Here is a 19,799-nt window from a genome sequence, read left to right on the forward strand (position 1 = left end):
TGGCACAGCCCCGGAAGACCGGCAACACAGTATGGATAAAAGGTAAAAACCTTGACAGCCAATTATAATCGGTCTGACACTGAGAAGGTTTAGGAAGTGTTATCCACACAAAACACTATTCCTTTTTTCTCTCTCTCTCAATAAAAATAATATGCACTTGAAGTGTTTTCATACTTTTTTCCTCCAAGGAGCCAAGTTGTTTTCCAGATTTTGTAGACATCTTTGGTGACAAGCAGTCTTTCCACCGGTGTATGATGCACCTTGCTTACGACAGACCAACATACCGTCATAATCAAAATGATCAAACTCCCCCGCAGCCTCGCCTTGTCTTTCCTCTACCTTCCTTTAATTATTGCAAACAGGCCGACGTTGTCGGTAAAAGCATTGTTTCCTGTGTAGCAGAGGATTTCACCCAGGAAACAGGAACCCCCTCATTGATGTTAAGAGCACAGGTTAAAGCTTGAAGTGGGTAAGAGATGACTGTTTATCGTGTGATATCAATCAGCCAAGTGGAGACTAGAGAAGCTGTTATTAATATGAAAACGTATAAACTGCAACCTCATGCATTTTTTCATGCTGCATTTAACAATGTGAGTTTTACTCACCTTCATTCTGTCAAGTCAGACACATTTCTAAATGCATTGCTAGGTGATCTTTTGAACTGTCTGACCCCTCTGCGGATTTCCTCTTCTGACATTCCTACACGCACACAGTGTCAAAAAGTCTGCAATGTGCAAACACACTTAATATTTCATTTAAACAAAGACCTCTCCCACCTCAGTTCCCCTTTCTCTCTCTCTCTCTCTCTCACACACACACACACACACACAACACGAAGCCCCCTGCCCTACATGTTTAAGACGTAGAGATAACCCGAGGCTTGGAGCTTAGCACTCTGCCACAGTGACAGACAGCCCAGATCACCTTGTCATTCACTCATACAATGAGCTGCATTTTAAACCTGCAGAAGAAACATGGTTTGTTTGTCCTATAAACTCCAGAAAAGGACCTGGATTAGTTCAAGTAGAGTTGACAGATTCTGGAGCGCGCACGTCGAACTGAGACGCACGAACAAACATGCTCATACTGTGAATTTCAACCTTTTTTTCCTGCTGGACACACGCACACACACGCACGCATGCACGCACACACACACACACACAGAGTTATGTTAATAACAGCAGCAGGTTAATGTGAGGGTTGAAGTGGACTGAAGTGACCACAGCCTGTGATTAGTCCAACCTGTCACAGTTATTAGGCGGCTTGTCATCTGCACCAGGTCTGTCTTTCCCAGCGAGCCACCAACCTGACAGCTCCGAAGGTCAGGGCAGGCCTCATTATGTAGCTCTCCGTGGTGGGGTGAGGTGATTTGTCCGGGAAGGTCATGTTCACCAGAGCACACAGTGCAGACTTTTAGCCATGTCAGAGGCACGTTCAATCAATTTTGCTCAAAATTTTGGTTTATGATCAATCATTCCCATCGATCCTTATCAGTTCTCATTTTCAAATGTTCGCATGCTAACACACCGAATGACCCCTTGTGTCGAAGGGCCTGACAGAGCCACTCGCATAGCTGTAGACCGTTAGCCTTGTTTTGTTAGTCTTGCACCGTTTGAGTTCATTAATTTCCACCATGCCATTTTCAAAAAAGCAATATGGAATAAAAGCAATTAAGCAAACCAACGAAGCAAATGTAAAAAGAAGCGAATTACACTTCCTCCCTCACGACCTGTATCAATCATTCGGTAAAATAAGTTTTGGGGGAAAAAAATGCTCATAGAACAAAAAGGTGTAATTCCCTCCAGAGTGGCTAGCCAAATTCACAGAGCTGGCAGCTACAGTCCAAGAAGCATTTGGCAGGTGGCTCACACATCCGCTTGCTGTGACTCGTCCTGAGCTCCTCCTCGCCCGAGGGGAGGGAAGTGGAGGACAAAAGGAGACAATTCACTTGAAAACACTGTAATCATGCCTCAGAGGCATTCGGTCCGTCAACCTGAGTAAGCGAAACATTCCTTTTTCTTCAGCCGCGTAAGTCGCTTCTTTTCTGACAATCTTCTTATTTCCCACATGCGATAACTCTGATAATAACGTGTATTTAATCAAGGTGGCTGTCACACTTATTCGCCCTCGGTGTCAGAAAGCTAATTAAACTTGAAAGAATACCGTGTTCCAGCTGATCAAATTTCATTTCTCAGGTATTACTTGCTCCATCATGATGTTAAGTATGGCAATCTTGAAAGAAATGATTCAAAAATATAATAACAGCCTGAAACCATACATTTAATACCATCCAGCAACAAGATAAATATGAGCTATATTTGAGATCTCTTTTTTTCCAGCAGGTTTTTTAATTCTCACAAAGTAATAACTTTTAAGTTTGGCATGCAATGGCACCGTAAGCAGGAGATATTAACTTACCAAAACTCTTAAAAAGTAAGTACTGTTCATGCCTTTCCCAACAAGTGTGTACATCTGTTTCCAACAAACTGAGGTTTGAGCTTTGCAAAAACAACATGCAGTTTTTTTCCTGGGGTTTTGTTTTGAATAATTTACTTAGTTTAAATCCAGTTTGGCCCTGAGCAAATTTCTTTCATGTTAAATCAAAATCAAGGAAACAGCAGAGTGAAGAGTAAAGAGTAGAGTGAGGATAGATGTGAGTGAAACGTTGTTTTTATTGTCCTAGTTTAACACTGTGAGCAAAACCACAGCAGCACATTCTGCTTTCAATGGTTCCATATATTTCACTGTAACTCTGTCATTTTGGCTGTCGGTGTCATGAGAGAGATTTTTGGGTGTACTAATTACTTGATCCTGGCTCAGGCTGCCTGCCTTGCCGTTGCTTTAATTGGACCAACTGGGCTTTTCAAACCTTAATATGATCTTATAATATATGCCACTCTGTGAGCACTTTCATCCCAGGCGTACATTTCTAGTATGTTGGCCCCAGTTGGAATTGGACTCCTAACTTTGGCAGTGTGACAACAGCACGTTGTAGCAACACATTAGTCTCTAAGGGCCCTAGAATAGAACATAATTCACTATTAAAGAGGCTGACAAATCCTACAAAATCTTAATTACTGTTTGCAACGTATTTGTTTTAATTTTGAATATTTACATTTAAAATGAAAAACCTGTACAATCATTTCAAACTGTATGTAAATTATTGTGTTTCTCTTTCCATGAACACAAGTTTAGTGGTTGAATCACTGGAGATTTAAACGTTATACCAGGGCTCTGGTTTTGTGTGTGTGTGTTTGTGCGCGTGTGTGTGCAAGTCAGCTTCCAATTTCCTCCTAATATACCGTTCTGTGCACTGAGCAATGTGGAGCTTAGTTGCCGAGCACATCACTGAATGTGTGGATGCAAGGACAGATGAACAAAGGGACAGATAAGTGGATGAAAGTAGTTACGGTCTCATCTGATAAGGCCTATTCTAGTTAGTGTATCTGTCCTGGAAGACAAAAGGGAGAGAGACTGCAGAGAATGGGAAGCTCCCTGTAGCCCTTTTTCTACAAAATGGCGAAACTGCAAGGTTTAGTTTAACAAAAATAAACAGACTACCTAGCTAGCTATATATATATATATATATATATATATATATATATATATATATGTATTGTCTGTTGCTGAAATCCATAAAATTGTCCTTAAAAATACTAAGAACTGCAACAAAATCTGAATAAAACATTATTATGGAGTATGTTGAGTAGTATAACACCTCCCCCTGCTGGTACATTTTCGGAGGTGCAGGTATGTTGGACATCGGTTTTCATCAGTTATATCGAACAGTAATTTTAAAAACATTTAAATCATCTGTATAGGCCAAAAGAAAACATACTATATTTCATACTGTATTTCCAAAAAAAATCACAATAATGCAATTGCAATCCAAAGGACTTTAAAAACACTTCTTATTCTACTATTATCTCTTGATAAAATGTCTGTTTTTGTCTGATTTTTAAACATACACAGTCAACACTGCACAATGTTACTAAATATGAGTCTAAATTATGTCCATCATCAAGTGCAAAGACTTTGAACATACTTTTTGAGATGAAACCACAAACACAGAGTAGGAATCACATCAGATTGTTTATCAAACACTTTGCTTAACTGTTTAATACATTGGAACATCGGGATGAGCTTTTATCTGCTTGGTCAAAAACAGACGATCAGACAGTTTGTACTGTCTTCGAACCCAACATTCAAACCCTGATAGTGGAAGAAAAGAGAAAATCAACTCACAGCTGTGCCTGGAGAAAAAAAGTTTGCGCCCTCACTCCGGCATCGTTGTGCGAACATGGAGAGAGTCAAGAATCCCTTTAATGAAATGAGTCGTTTAGGGCGAAAGTCTAAAAGTGACAACACAATGTGGAGGAAGGTGATGAAATACATTCTGTCACCGTTGCCTCTGAGACCTGTGTGCTATTTAGAGGCGGCGTCTATAAAACACTGATTGTCAATAGATTATGACCAACCTGTACAAAGGAATACACAAAGTGAGAGCTAACAGATCTGGGAATAGAACAAGACTCGATGACCACCAAGTGGGATTAGCAGCAACAGAAGATGTTAAGGCAAACGCTTTTACTGTTGAACAGTCAGTGAACCCGTTTCAGTTAACTACAACCACGCAGAGCTCTTTCAACAATTTACGATAATAAACAAGACACATTTCTAGACGGCGTGAAGGGGAACATTCGTTTCCCGAAAAACCCCAATCGATCTGTCCTCCTCTGCAAGATGCCTTCAGACAAACATCCTCCATCTCCTCCATCAGGATCACAAACCTTGAACCAGCAGATAATTGTTCACACACTGAAAGTTTCAAACTGCAGCCGGATGAGAAAGGCTGAACTCGTGCCAAGTGTAGATATTAACCGTTAAAATCTGATAACATCTCTACAGTAGGTCAGTGGAGAATCACATGTCTGCAGTATCAAAACATTTTTTTGTAATTTCTGTATCTAGGGTCCGTTGAATCCTTTCCTCATATGCAGCAAAACCCTACCGACAAAATATCCATCAACTTGACACATAGCAGTAATAAAAACTGTACACGTTTGGCATCATCCAGGAGGGGATTGTTTTGAGATCAGCGGGTGATACAAAATGTCGAGGATGTTTAGCAGAATCGACCAGAGAATATCACCAGCATCGGAGAAGAAAGTTTTCTTATTTATTGAGTTGAGGAAGAAGTGATTCCGTTTTTCTCCCTCCTGTTGACGGTACACCGGCGGCGCACAGAGCACGTCCAAATTGACCTTACTTCTGAAATGATTTGTCCAGATAATACATTCCTACGAGTTAATAGACGAAGGAGGGGCTTTGGATTAGGAGCTAATGCTACATAAGCACATATTTACATGAATCATGCATTTCACATCCCACAACACCTACTGTAAGCACACTGAGAAACAACAATGACGTGTCCACCGAAGGACTCACCGAGGACACATCTGGAGGCAGTTTGATGTTACAGATTAAATTCTACTGTTTGGTAATGAGTATATGTTCGCCTTGAATAGGGAAAAAAAGCTCAGTTTAACTTTTTCTAAGTAATAATTTCACTTCAGGACTAAACTAAGAACAGATCCAACATCCAAGGCAGCGCAATTTTAGTCTAAATCAACCAAGCGAACAAGTATTTACTGGGATTACAGACACGTACTGTATGAGCACTGTGAGCATCATTTATCTACGCTCTTATTTTTATCAATATTACAGCTTCAAATATGATCTTTTCATGCTAGCATGTCTAAACACATTATAGCACAAGAATGCAATTAATTACAGTAATTAACATAGTTAATTCTGATGTACAAAACCCTTTATCGGAACCTCCGGCCTGCTTTTAACCCAGTGAACGTTCAGTTCAAGACAAAGTTAATTTCAAATTACAAAAAATTACAAAATTAAAATATTATTTCTGATTTAGATGTAGTTGTATCTGGACAATCTGATACAGTAGATTCAGGGCCATTTGTTATAATATAATTTTCTTATGCCAGTCCAGTACATTGGAGAGTAGATCAGAAAAAAAAAATCTTTCCCCCCAATCTTTCTGCATGGCTGAACAATGTGTTTTTTGGGTGATTTGAGGGAACTGACCCTTTCATACTAAATCATCTATTGCTTGGAGATGTGTTGCCATTTAAAAAACACATCATACACAGATGTCATATTTCAAATAAATTTCACATGTAAGCTGATATTTTAAATTATCTCAACGCTAGTTATAAACCTTATCATTCCTATGATCTTTAGATTTAACTGCACAGTTTTCTGATTCCAGCAATCAAACTGTACATATGATTATCTAACTCAAAATTGTCTAACGAATAATGAAGGAGAGCAGGATTTGGGGGCAAGCAGGTGGTCATTTTTTCTTATTATGTTCACATTAGGGATGTCAGATTGTATATTCACAAGGTATATGTACATATTAAAATTGTAAATGTTATGCCACAAAGGAAATCTTTTTTACTCACTTAAGTGCTTTTGACAATCAAAACCGTCATTTAATGGTTTGAAAGCTCATTAGGGGTGTAAAGATTCTCCAAAACAAGATTGTTGTGGTTTTTTTTTTTTAAACCAAAATATTGCCACACTGCTCAGATGAATGTCCCTGGGGGGATTTACAATCTCAGGGTTATTATCCATCTTGAGCCAATTAAACACACCTAATGTTTACTGCAGCCGTGATCACGCCATCATGATTGGGTCAAATAGTCATGTGACACATGCTGTTAGAAGACCACAATAGGTTTGTTGTGTAATATTTGAAAAATACACAAATTTACTTTAACTACTAATACATTTTTTGTTATAGTGGTTGTTCTAAAATGAAAAATTTGCTATATTACGTAAGAGACGTAATAAGAGCTCAACCTGGGCATTAAGGTTCTGTTGTCCTTCATCACGATACGAGATTGTGGACAATCACATTGTGGTTTTAGAATTGTTACACTCCTTATGCTCATATAGTCATTGTCTGTACTTTTCATTAAAAACCTATATTGTAGATATATTATCTATATCAAAAGGGTAAATAAAATCTATTGTTTGATATTTCTACTTCTACAACGTCAAAGTTTTCCAGTAAAGCTGGTTGGCAAAATGTGACTCCGATAATAGTTTATGACTTCAACTGCCACTGATGTAGAAAATAACTGGTGTTTTATTTTTTCTCCTTTCTTAGTCAATAAATGTAAAACTATTTAGAAATATTTCAAAAGGGTATTTTAGTGCTGCGAGCATTTAAACAATAGTATAGTATAACAAAGAATGTTAACTCAGTGTTTCTCACAGATAATGACTTCACATGTCCTTATGGAAGTTGAAGGTCGGCATGTCAGGTGTCATCTTAGAATAGAGCGAAACACTCAAGCGATCAAGGGAAAATAATCCTTTTAAAAAAGAGTGAGTCTTAAGATTTTCTCAGCGCTGTACCACATTGATGAGGCTTCTTCCATTTGTTTGTGTGTTACGTCTATGTACATTGTGCCTGCTGACGTCACATGCAGTTTATCACTGCATTTGTTTTATGTACACCGAGCAGCTGTGCATGAATCTACCTGGGCATCACGTTAGTTGTTAATTTGCCCGTGGGGTTTTCACACGACAAGTTCCCAGGCAAAGAAAGAAACAATTGCACCCTGAAAACTAAGACTTGTGATTCACTGTATGACGTTTCAGTGAATGTGTCTCCCTGTGCTCCGTTGTCTGCCTGTCCAGCCCAGCAGAGGGCAGTGTTGTTTCGTCAGGTGCTTCTGTCCATGGTTGGAAACTTAGTGGGGGAGAGGTCACTGAATGTTCCTCCTTATTGTTACGGTTTCAGCTTTTGCTCGTTCTTCTCCAGATTCTATTGACAAAAAAAAAATTGTGCCTCACATTCTTTGACATGTTCAGCAACGGATTCATGACACAGTTCGAGTTGGGAACTCAAAGCAAAAGCAGGGACTTTGGGTTTTCCTCGTCCACACACAAAGTCTGGGGCCTGCTCGTTGCGACAGAGTCACAATGAGGCAGCTGGGTTTCTGCCTGTAGAGGTGGCGGCTCCTGCACTCTCCCTCTGTAGTGCGTGTGCCTCTAAAGTCAAAGAAAAACTTGTATGCTTTACCCGCAGGTTGAATCATTTACTTGACATGAATACGCACCGTCTTGAACACACGCGGTTTCTCCGTCATCCACCGTGTCCAAACAACGTTGAGACAGTGAGTGCGGGCTGCGTTTCAGGTCGACTATGTTTTTTCCGTCCACGTGGTTTTGAGGTCAGGTATTAAAACCCTCTAGTCCCCACATAATTATTACGCTACTTTTCTATGGGACTTTCTCTTATTTGCTCTTCTCAAACTTATACCTCCTCCATCACCTCCATGACGATCGTCCTGGGGCCAGTCAGGATCAGGTTGCTGACGGTCCTGTAGTCCTGAGGGAGGACGTTCAGTCCGTTCACCGACACCACGAACTGACACACCTGGAGGGAGACGGGCGGAGGGAGGAGATCAATCACAGCAGCTCAAATATTAAGGAGGAGGAGGAAACTGTTAATATGCTTCTATCGCTGAAATTATGGCTCTGGGTCATTATTGGAATCCGTGCTTAGTCTGCTTGCACTTTCAGAGCCATATCAGATGGTTAGTGGTTTCTATGCACAATGATGCTTGCTGACATGTTCCGCTCAATGAGGCCACACGATTCAACACAGTAACTCATTTGTCACAGTGCAACTCGCAAAGGCTGACAACAGCTGCAGAGGAGCACCTCTCCAGCCTCCAGGTTAGAGTTTGAAGGCTCAATTGATTATAATTTTCTTTTAAAAGTATAGAGAGGAGGAGGAAAGAGAGACATTGCATCACAGTTACAGTTCCAACAGTAAACACTGATAATACCGACTGACATGATGTGGTAACTGTGGCTAAATTACACCATGTACAACATGACGGCCACGCTCCAGTCACTCTGCTGTCACGCCTGGGCCCCACCTCCCTTATCGCCATTCAACCACCGCTCCCACTCAGCAGCTCTGATAAAAAAAAAAACAAGACTCGTCACTTTGGAGCTGCTGCTCTTGAAATATGCTGTTGCTGCTGTTTGTGTTTTGTGTTTTTGTTTTTATATCATTCATCGTCGTTATTCTGATTCTTATATTGCCTGTAAATTTATATGCAGTCATTGGCTGCTGAGCGATGATGGAAAAGAAACTTTTACAGATTCGCAAAATAGGAAGAGGGAATGAGTGGAAAGACAGATTAAGAGTGATAGAGGGAGGAGGGAAAAAAAAGAAGAACCAGACTGTTAATCCCGTGCCGCAGAGGAATTTCAGTCTCTCACTGTAATCACATCTAAACCTCTGCTTATATATCCCACTGCTTCACATACGTCAGAGTACTGTCCTTCATGCACTTCAGGGACACTCTCCTCCTCTTCAGTTCTCTCTCCCCATTCGACATTCCCTTTAAGCTCGTTTGCTGCGTCCCAACACCCTCCCCCCTCTTTCTCTCCCACTGATGCTTCTCTCCTTTCAGGCTGTGGGGTTGTAAGTCTTGGCTGGGGCCCAGGTGGACTGAATGGCTCCTTGCACTCAGAGGGTTAAAATCGCTCTCACACAAGAGCAAGGAAAGCGACAGAAACCGGCAAACAGATAAAGACGTCGAGATAGAATATACATGCACATGTGAGGAGTCCACGCCGAGATATTCCAATCACATGCAGTGACATCTGAACGCTGTAATGTTCTCAACATGAAATACTCGAGGCTGTGCCTGAAATCGTGTTCCTTGAGGAATCAGAAAATGGAAGAGTGCATTGATGAGAATCGTAACGAGAAGGTGGATACGTCTGTCTGTTCAACCAGGAGATGGTAGCTTAGCTTTGCTTCGCATTTAGTGCTTGCTGATTGTAATATTGTAATATTGACCTCACTATGTAAAGTGCCTTGAGAAAATGTATGTTGTGATTTTGAGCTATACAAATAAAAATGAATTGAATTGAACATTTAGATATGAAGCAGCAGGAAATAGTTACCCTGCCTCTATCAAAGGGTAAGAGGGCAACACGCCAGGCTCCGTGGAGACGCAGCAGGCATGAATTATGTAAGTATATTTTCTTTTTTACTTTATTTATTTCTTTTAATTAAGTTAGTAATAAAATTGCCAAAACAGTTACTCATTCAATTATGTATTTTCCAGCCAAGAATGGGCAGAACAGGCAAGTTTAAAGAGAGCAGGACAAATCCTTGGCATGGAGCAGCGACTTCCTGGAGTCTGCTGGTTGCCTGGCAACTTCTCAGTGAGGATAAGACTTCAGGAGCATCTCAGCAAGGAGGCAAAGAAGAGGATGGGGATATTTCTTAAAGAGAGAGTGAGACCATTAGATTGTTCTGCAGCCTCAACTGGTCGTTAGCGTTTGCTGTGAAATCAATATACTCAACGACAATTAAACGTCCTGCATAAAAAAAAAAGTAAACTTCCATCCTTTGGATGTTCAAAATCTTTAAAACGGAGGTTAAGCGACTGACAGTTGCAGCACATCTATGTGGATCAAATACTGCGACAGCACATACTTTTCCGTTCACACACGTAATGGCGAGCAAACGCACAAATGGACACAAAGGGAGACAAACACACACCCTGCTCAACCTGCTGCCATATAGAAGTGCATTAGAAGTTTCTCTAAGAGTGGTGTATTAGACAGTTACATAAGTCCTTGAATCCATTATGGTGGGACAAAGCTGAGTGTGTGTGTGTGTGTGTGTGTGTGTGTGTGTGTGTGTGTGTGTGTGTGTGTGTGTGTGTGTGTGTGTGTTTGTGTGTGTCTGAGGAGGGACAGTGTTTGAGAGCAAAGTGTGTGGAAGGTTGTTCGGGTGTAAGGTTGTTCTTTGGGCTGTGAGCATGGACAGTTGGTGCCAGCACCTTACAGCACGGCAGTCGCTCCACCAGATTGTTTTACTGCATAAATAAATCTCCTCAGGTGAGTTGTACAGTGAACTTGCACACACTGCTGCACGCTAAGAATTTAATCTGCAATGATGAGAGCAGCTCCGACCCTAATATTCAGTTTTATCTGTTTTTTTATAGGCCTCACGGTTATAAACTTCAGTTAGCTCATAAAAGATAATGTTACCTTAAAAAACATGAACAACAAAATAAAGTGAAAATAAGATTCAGAGTCAAGTTGTTGCACGATGTCCTCATGGTAAGTATGTACCGTAGGTCACACAGTTCAAGAGAGATAATTGAAAACGCAAAGACATGAGCATACACTTTAGGTTTGCACACGTGTGTCGCCGACTGTGACCCATGAAACATGTCTCCATGGTTAAAAAAAACATATATGATGGTTAACAGTAACCAGAGCTGCAGTGATATAATTTCTGACAGTTTCCTCTTTCAGTGCTTATATTTAAACTCTGCCTCCTTCCTCCTCCTCCTCCTCCTCCTCCTCCTCCTCCTCCTCCACTCATGTTTCTTCTCTCTGGCCTCACTCAGAGTTAACATCCTCTCCTTTACTTAGTCTGTAAAATGTCATTTTGCTGCCGTGTGGGAAGAATACGGCAGCAGTCCTGCAGTATATTAAAAGAAAACCCAGTAGCTCCTTGTAATTTCATGTTTTCCACATAGTCGTCTCTTTGCATTTCCCTTAAAAACAAATCGACTGACACTTTAGACTCTAGGAGAAATTGAAAGCCATTTTCAGCGCCTGAGGAAAACTTCCACTAAACATTAGCAATCAATTACGCAGAGACGGTTGTTTATTATGTGCTTCCAATTTTCTCCTCCAAGTCATATGCTTGTCTGCTCCTCTTTCTGGCTCCTGCTGCTTCCCTCATTCGTCCCTCGCTCTCTCCTCCCTCTCTATGTTGTGGTTAAAGTCACTACGCTCTGCATTCCCAGGATTCCTGGCTCCAACTCTCCTTACATACCTTCATGCCAGCTGTGGCAGCGAAACCACCATTTCCCTGTTTTCCTCCTTCCTGACCTTTTTTTTTTTCCTTCTGACACTTTTCCTGCTTTTACAGCTTCTCTTTGTTCCTGTCCAACTCTCCTGCCCATGCAGGTTTTTCATTACCATTTGTCTTGGAGACATATTGACATTTTTTTTAAACTTACTACAGAAAAAGAAGGGCTGAAACAACGTGCATGTACCAGACAAGTAACATATTTGTAAAGAAAATAACTCCTACATTGAAATGAAAATTATGAATTACCAATTTTTTAATGCACAAATCTCACATGCACCTCTGCATCCACACTTTCAAACAAGAAACAATGAATTATGAATGATCATTTGCACTACCTCTCTTTAGCCTGTGCCATTATCTCATTTGATATATAATTGCTCTGTGCCCCTGCATCCTTACCCTTTACCTAAACTCTGGCTATATCATCTACCATCCTTTTGTTCATCCCTTTACCCCATGGATGAACAGGTGGAGGAAGAAGCCCATTCGGATTCAAAGTCCATTCAGGTCTCCATACATCTCTGTCAGTCCTACCTTCATGCCAGCAGCAGCCGCAGGTCCACCAGGGTCCACAGCCTGGATGTGACAGGGTTTGCTGCCACGCACCACGAAGCCCCAGCCCACAGCGTCGCCCACAATCTGAGGAACAATAAGATCAATCAAACTTCTGTTACCGGCACTCGAAAACTCTGCAGTAGTGTGTACAGCAGGCGTAAACGTTGCAGCGTAGTAGCGTGGACGTAGCCTAAGGGTGACCAGGCCTTTACTGTTCGAGCCTCTACACTATGGAACAGTTTACCTGTTGAAATCTGACAGGCAACATCTTTTCTGTCTTTTAAATTTCTTCTTAAAATATTTTCTTATCGCAAAGCTTTTATGAATGTTTGAAATGTATTATACATTTTATTTTTGTGCATAACTTCCTGTTTTATGAACGGTTTCTCGTTTTAATTGCTGTTTTATTATCATCTTTTCTTTCGATTAAGCACTATATAAACAAAGTTTAATATAATATATCATTAATATAGTCTGAACCAAGCAGTGTGCGTGCGTTAGCGTGCATGTGTCCTACCGTGAACGTCTTCTTTAAAAAAGGTCCTCCTGGTGTCTGCAGCTCCTCAGGACTCACTTGTCTCTTCAGAACTGTTGAGAAGAAAAACACTAAATGTTACTTGCAATCATGACAATTACATGACCACATATATATACTGTGTATATATATATATATATATATATATGGGTAGACATACTGTACATATATTTACAGAACACACACCCTCGCTGAAAGGCATGAACACACACTAAAACACAAAGAGATAATGTTGTTGTTTCATGTGTACATGTGTGTGTACTGTATATACTTGCTAACAGGGCCTGGAGGCTCGCTGCTTCCTGAAACAGTATAGCTCCCCTCCCCCTACTCCAACTTCCCCAAACCATTACTCACTTCAATATGATCCTACACAGGATTTCACTGGACTTCTGTGTCTCATAATCAAGTCAATTCTCTCCATTAATACAAATGATTGAAAATAAGCCATTTTCTCAAACAAGTGTGATCATGTGAAATGGGGAAAAAAATGAGGCATTACAAATAAATCTCTAAAGGTATGGTTCACTTTGTGAAACTGTATTTTTTTCTGTTTATTTACGGTTTATTATTAATCTTTTAGAACAGGGAAGGGGAACCTCCTGTGTCCAGCTCATACATGGAGACAAGTCATAAATTAAATAAATAAGTAAATAACAAGGAACTCAGAAGTACAAAAAATTCTCTGCTATTTTCTGTGGTAATATAAAATAAAAAGCAGACTAGCATGTCCTTGAGGGTGGTTCCTCCTGGCTGCACTTCTGTCATGATCATTTTCAGAATGAACAAAACACACATGTAGCCGTTGTGTCATTGCTGATAAGAAAGGCAAATAGAGAACACCACAGTTTCCAAGAGAAATGGACCAAAAAATATGTATTTGGTTGAAGTAAAATAAAAAAAAGAGTGTGTCTAGTTTACAGGGATTCGTTCGTAGAGATGAAAAAGGCAGATTTCAGCATCACATGAATGAGGAGTTTGGTGTCTGACAAGCAGATTTAATAAGACCACCACCCGGAAGGAGAACCTTTTAATTTCTTGATCTGGATATTTTCATAATGTCCTAGTGGAAACCATGATCTGCTTAGATATAAACTCCTTTAGTACCTCATCTGCCACTTTGACCTCATATCAAAGGTCAACATCTTATCTTAAAAATACATTTGGTTTGATAAATTCCCACCATGAATCACACGAGACACAAAGTTCCTCATTCATTGGAAAAGGTTTGTGGTGTCTAATGTGAACGCTTTATATTTCTGGACTCCTTAGCTTCCTATCATGTGACACACAAGTAGTGGGGTTAATATGAGGCAGAGGAGAGGAGTGTCCGCGTGCGTGTGTGAAAGTGCACGTGTGTGAAAGTGCACATGTGTGCGTTCCTTCCTTTTCCTGTTCATTGTGTATGCTGTGTGTCAGTGCCTGTGCTGGAGGGGGCCCTGCTGGTACAAAGAGACTCCTGTGAAGGACTCTGCTCAGACAAAACAAAGGAAATCTCTCACAGTAGTAAACAAAAAGCAGAAACACACGCGCGCGCACACTAACACAAAGGCGTCACTTGTTCATTCAGATCTCCATTTATAAGTTTAAAAAGTCCATCTCCAGATGATAAGCCTGATTGTCAGCTTCCGCGTGCTGTCATCCATTGTAGTCGACAAATCTCTGTATGTATTGTGAAGTTGTGAAGCCAATTTAGTTTGTGACGGAATTAATAGCAGGAGGCGGGATAAGTCATTTTTGATATGAGACTTCTATACTGTATGAAAAACTAGTGTTGAGGGATAAAATCTTTAGTAAATTAGTAAAAGTGAAATGTTCAAAAATTTCAAATCAGGAATAAGCATCTAACAAAAAGATAGTATCATCCATGCATTTAGATCACTAGGGCCGTTTTCCGACATGAAGACATGGAGTTTGCAGTTCACATGTGAAGAACGCAGCAGGAGATTGTTCAAGTCAGACGCGTTCACAACAGCAGGAGCATTTCCAGAACATTCGGGTGAGGGTTGGCACCTGGGTAGAGCTCCCAAGCGCCCTCTGTGAATCTTCCGGATATTTTCCTGACGAATTCTCACATTTTACTGGGGGGCTGGCGGGAAAAAGTTTATAAAAATTTTTGTTGATATTTGTGTTCTTTGTGTTAAGACGAGAGATGGCAGCAGCACAAGTTGGAAAAGTTGCCATTGTCTGACGAATAAACTACTCTACTAATAAACTAAACTACTGTGTGTGTGTGTGTGTGTGTGTGCGTGCGTGCGTGCGTGCGTGCGTGCGTGCGTGCGTGCGTGTGTGTGCGTGCGTGCGTGCGTGCGTGTGTGTGCGTGCGTGCGTGCGTGCGTGCGTCAGTGCGTGCGTCCACGTCACCATACCCGATTTGGGGTTGCAGAGGACAGGTGGACTGCTGCTGAGCGTAGGACTGCTGCTGTAATATCCGCTGCTGCCACAGCTGCTGCTCATGCTGCTCCGACGAATTCCGACCACGAGCTTTATCTCTTTAGTGGGACTCACTGAGACAGAGAGAGGGACAGAGAGACGGAGATGTTAGACGAAAACATGAACAGCTGGAAGATAAAGAACCAGAGAGGGGGGAAAAAACACTGTAGTCGCTCTACAAGCGTTTATTGGGTAATAAACGCTTTCTTTTGTAAGAAAAATGTGGATGAAGCATATTTCATAATCATTCAAAAAATGTGAATGTTGTTTCCCTTTCACTTCCTTATTCACTTAATTTTAGTTAGAGATGTCCCCATGGATTCTCTACCCGTTTGTTTTCCGACCGTTTTACTGGCACTTCTGTGAGTGATATCCGTTTCTCACGGGAAACACTTTAAAAATGTGATGTTTACAAGTTTTTAAGAGACAAATCCACGTCTATAAATAGACATAATGAAAAACAAAATACAAGCAAAGAGGCTGAAGATGAGCTTAAGTTGCAAAAATGTCACAACATCCCTACGGAATTCCACTTGAAGTGAACGAGTTTGCATAAATATGAGAATAATAAGAATTATATGAATAATGAAGAATAATGAATAAATATGTCACTGTGGTTTTGCATAGTAGACAGAATCCAATAAGTGTTTAAATTTATATAATGCGAAAAAAGAAACATGAAAATACCGTAACAAAAAGTAGTGAGCAAAAACCATCTAGTTTCCTCGAACTCATCTATAAATGTCTTCTTCTCTGACTAAGGAAAACAGCAAATCCAGAGGTTTCACATTTTTTTCTTGAAATAATTAATCAATTGTCAAAAGAGGTGCAAATAAAATGTTTCCTCTCTGAAAAATATGGGCCATGTTTAAATTTGAGGACACGTAGCCTCAGCTTCTCTGAGAATAGAGTTAACACAGACTCTTAGGACTATTTGGTGTCATACAGTATGATACTGTTTTGTATATGTATTTAATGACTAAACAGCAACATTACCACTCACACAGAGAGTATGTACCTGAGAGGAAGCTGGTGTTGCCTCCATCGGAGTTCTGCTTGCGGAGACAGAAGGGGCTGTCGTGGCTCTCAGGGATGCTGCGGCAGCGCTCGTGAAGGAGTTCCATCAGTCGCCGCCGCCGGCGGAAATTCATCCTGAACTGGTAGAGGAGGGGCCCGTCGACAAAGTGATGCTTGTTGGTGACTGGTGACAAGGGAAATGGACATAGATGGAATAAATATTTGAGTTGAAGACCGGGGAATGTGAGAGACAAGAAAAAAGGGAAGAAAGCATAAAAGGATTTTGAATCTTCACCATAGGCAGCGATGGATATGGAGCATGGAGACTATTGACCTCAGCCATCTCAGCTGGACAGATAAGACCAGCTTGTACTCGGGTTGAAGAAGTGTTCAATTTAGTTTACGTCTACTGTCTGGTCATTGAGCTACCGTTTAATTCATCAGCCTCCAGCAAAATAAGAAACACACTGGCCTTGTGCTCACAGGTTCACATGTCTTATAGATACAAGGCTATTGTCAACCTCACAGATGCTGTATTGAAACAGACGTTGAGCATGTTTTATACTCTTCTCCACGCTAATAAACTGACTGAACTTAGATTTATAAAGTCTGCTCTGCTGTTGGCCAAATGCCTCTGGCACAGCGACACATAGCAACCGTACTCCCACCGTTGATGTGATTCATATTCTTACTTTGCTTGAGGACATTATCTGCAACGTACAGGCCGTTTTAAAACCTAGTCTTTGTGTGGGATTCTGATGCACAGATATACAACTGCCATGCTGTCCCACAGTAAACACGCAAAACCAAACACAATGTGGATCCATCCAGACCTGCCCCCCTACACACAACATTACATGTATGAATGTGTGACCGCAGCCCACAGCCGAGCAGGGAGTAGCAATGCAGACGAGCCCGTCGTCTCATTCTGGGAGCGGACGGCCTGTAAACACATCGATCAAACTGAATAATCTTTAATTATCCTGCCTTCTGTAACAAAATGGGCGCAGAGCAATATGTCAAGTGAACAGGTTTCTTATATCATCCATAGAACTAGTGCAGATATTTTAACAGGGAGGCTGACACTGAAGACTGTGTGCGGCAGGAAGCGCAGATCAATCTCTGTATTACATTAACTAGGTGAAGGGACGACACACAGCTCTGCAGTGTGTGTGTGTGTGTGTGTGTGTGTGTGTGTGTGTGTGTGTGTGTTGAAGAGCACCACATTCCTAGTACCCTGGAGATGCTCAGCTCTATTACAGCTCTTGAGAGAGGAAGTGGGAGAGAGAGCAGATGGGCCGACTGTGTGGCGAGGGGATGATCAGGCGGAGGAAGAGAAGCAAGGAGCAAAGAGAGGGAGAGAGGGCAGAAATTACTTTTGCTCTGCTCTGCATCACATGATTAACTCCCTCTTTATCTTTCCTTATTCTCTGTCTTCTGCAGGGAATCATTTCCTCTCCCCTCATCCTCTCTCATGGCCTGTAATCCACACCAGAGTGGCTCCGCTGTGTTCAATGCTGCTGTACATGCACGTGTATTTATTTTCTTTAAATGCAGGCGTGTGTATCTGTTCCCCTTAAAAAGAGAGACTGAAAAACTAGCAACTGCATTATGTGTTGGAAATAACTCCAGCACTAAAGCCACGTGACTGAAGTCATAAGCAATAAACAATCTTATTGAATTATACACGGGTGTGAACCACAGCCGGCAACGTCATGTGTGGACCCAGAACAGAAAACAGAAACTCGTTCAGGTATCGGGTCAAACTGTTAAACAAAATCATAAACATAAAATCTGTCATGAAAACAGTGCACTGCCATCAAAGCAATGTGAGCCAAAGATGTTGTATCTTTGGTTTTTTAAACAGCTTTAAACGCAATCTGAACCAGAATAGTTTCAAAGCTGAACCGATCGACCCATGTAGTCACAGCTAACATCTGGTCCGTGGCCCTACGGACAGTAACTCGTCGACCTCCTGGAGCCTGTGACGTCCAGGTCACTTTTTGCTCGTGTTTATTACCCGGTGACATTCTGTAACTCTACTCGCTGGGGTGAACGTGTCCCACAGCCAGGTCGGGTCAGGCACAGGAGACATGGGGAATCAAGAGCGCTGGAAAACCCCAGTCGCATCCAATTGAGCGAGATACAATGTGGGTCAGTTCAGAATGGCTGGGAGTACAAAATGAGCTGTAATGAGATTTAGGAGTTGGCGACAATGGGTGCTGTACTTACAAAGTTTCCATTTTTTTAAAGGTCACAGTTTCCCTAGACTATGTTAACTTATTTTTTTTTTGTTATTTAGCGGCATGGCCTTTTTTTTTTAACCTGCTGCAGCTCAAACAGAACCCTACATGACCTTGACAAGGACTTTTAAAATAAGTATGCAGAGAGCAGATAGGGCTGTAATCATACTATGAGTCTACAGCAGTCATCAGATTACACCAGGCAACACAGCGCTATAACTGGCAAAGTACCGGGTTAAAGAGGAGCTGTATCAGAAACAGTCATCACAATGTAAAGGAAAGCTCTCCGACAGGATCATGTAGAGGTGACGTGGGACTGCGCGCAGGAGCTGCTAGTTTTACTGCCACAAAGTCACAGATCATCAATCTGTCAATACCAGGACCTCCCGTCCGATTTCACGCCCGCTGAAACATGACTACACAGAAACAAGGTGTCTGAACTTTAACAGAACTGATGCTGCTGTCGCCCGATACTGTTTCAAGTTGATGTTGTGTCAAAACATATCAGAGAACGGCTGCCCCGTCTCCCTCACCGTGCTGAATGATGCCGTGCTCGAGGAGCCTCCGTCCGAGCCGCTCCGCCTCCTCCCTGCTCGCCATCTCGCCCTCCTGCAGCAACCAGTCGATGAACTCCGAGGCCAACAGCGTCCGCTCGAATGTCCCACCCTCCTCCTCCCTGGTCTGTAAGAGGTTGTTCTCTGTGTTCATCAGCCTGTTGGGAGAAAAGAGCAAACTTTTGTTACTTTCATTGTACATAACTTAACTGCACTGCAATAAAAAAAAGCAATCTAATCCAAAAACAACCAATGCTGGGGTGAAGTTAGAGAGTAAATCCAGCAATTGGAATTAATTCACCTTTTTTTTTAGCATATTAGTGCAGTATTTTGTTCTTGATTACATGCTTATGTCTCCATTGTAATGACTGGTGTGTAGTGTTATGTACTTTCTTGTACCGCACCGTAGCAAAGTTTGGATAAGCACTCAAGCCACATACTGCAAGCGGAGGCACTGAGAGCAAATCTTAAGGCTTAATTCATGTTACAGTAATCCT

At 41.4% G+C, this 19,799-nt stretch overlaps 1 protein-coding gene across 6 annotated transcripts in view; it reads right to left on the minus strand.

Moving 5' to 3' along the window:
* Positions 1-3,816: 3,816 nt before the first annotated feature.
* The window catches only part of deptor (DEP domain containing MTOR-interacting protein), a 28,597-nt gene continuing 12,614 nt past the window's right edge, over positions 3,817-19,799 (minus strand). For 4 of the 6 annotated variants that reach the window (XM_035645283.2, XM_035645266.2, XM_035645274.2 and 1 more), the window contains 7 exons: positions 19,282-19,460; positions 16,507-16,689; positions 15,425-15,562; positions 13,038-13,108; positions 12,500-12,604; positions 8,363-8,479; positions 3,817-8,091 (listed from right to left, as the gene is read on the minus strand). In XM_035645283.2, coding sequence (XP_035501176.1) covers positions 7,945-8,091; positions 8,363-8,479; positions 12,500-12,604; positions 13,038-13,108; positions 15,425-15,562; positions 16,507-16,689; positions 19,282-19,460 — 940 coding nt within the window. In that variant the 3' untranslated portion in view covers positions 3,817-7,944. Of the gene's footprint in view, positions 8,480-12,499; positions 12,605-13,037; positions 13,109-15,424; positions 15,563-16,506; positions 16,690-19,281; positions 19,461-19,799 lie in introns of all 6 variants that reach the window. The other 2 variants (XM_035645292.2, XM_035645300.2) reach the window with 2 other exon arrangements.

This window comes from Scophthalmus maximus, chromosome 1 (assembly GCF_022379125.1).
Source record: "Scophthalmus maximus strain ysfricsl-2021 chromosome 1, ASM2237912v1, whole genome shotgun sequence".
NCBI classification, from domain to species: Eukaryota; Metazoa; Chordata; class Actinopteri; order Pleuronectiformes; family Scophthalmidae; genus Scophthalmus; species Scophthalmus maximus.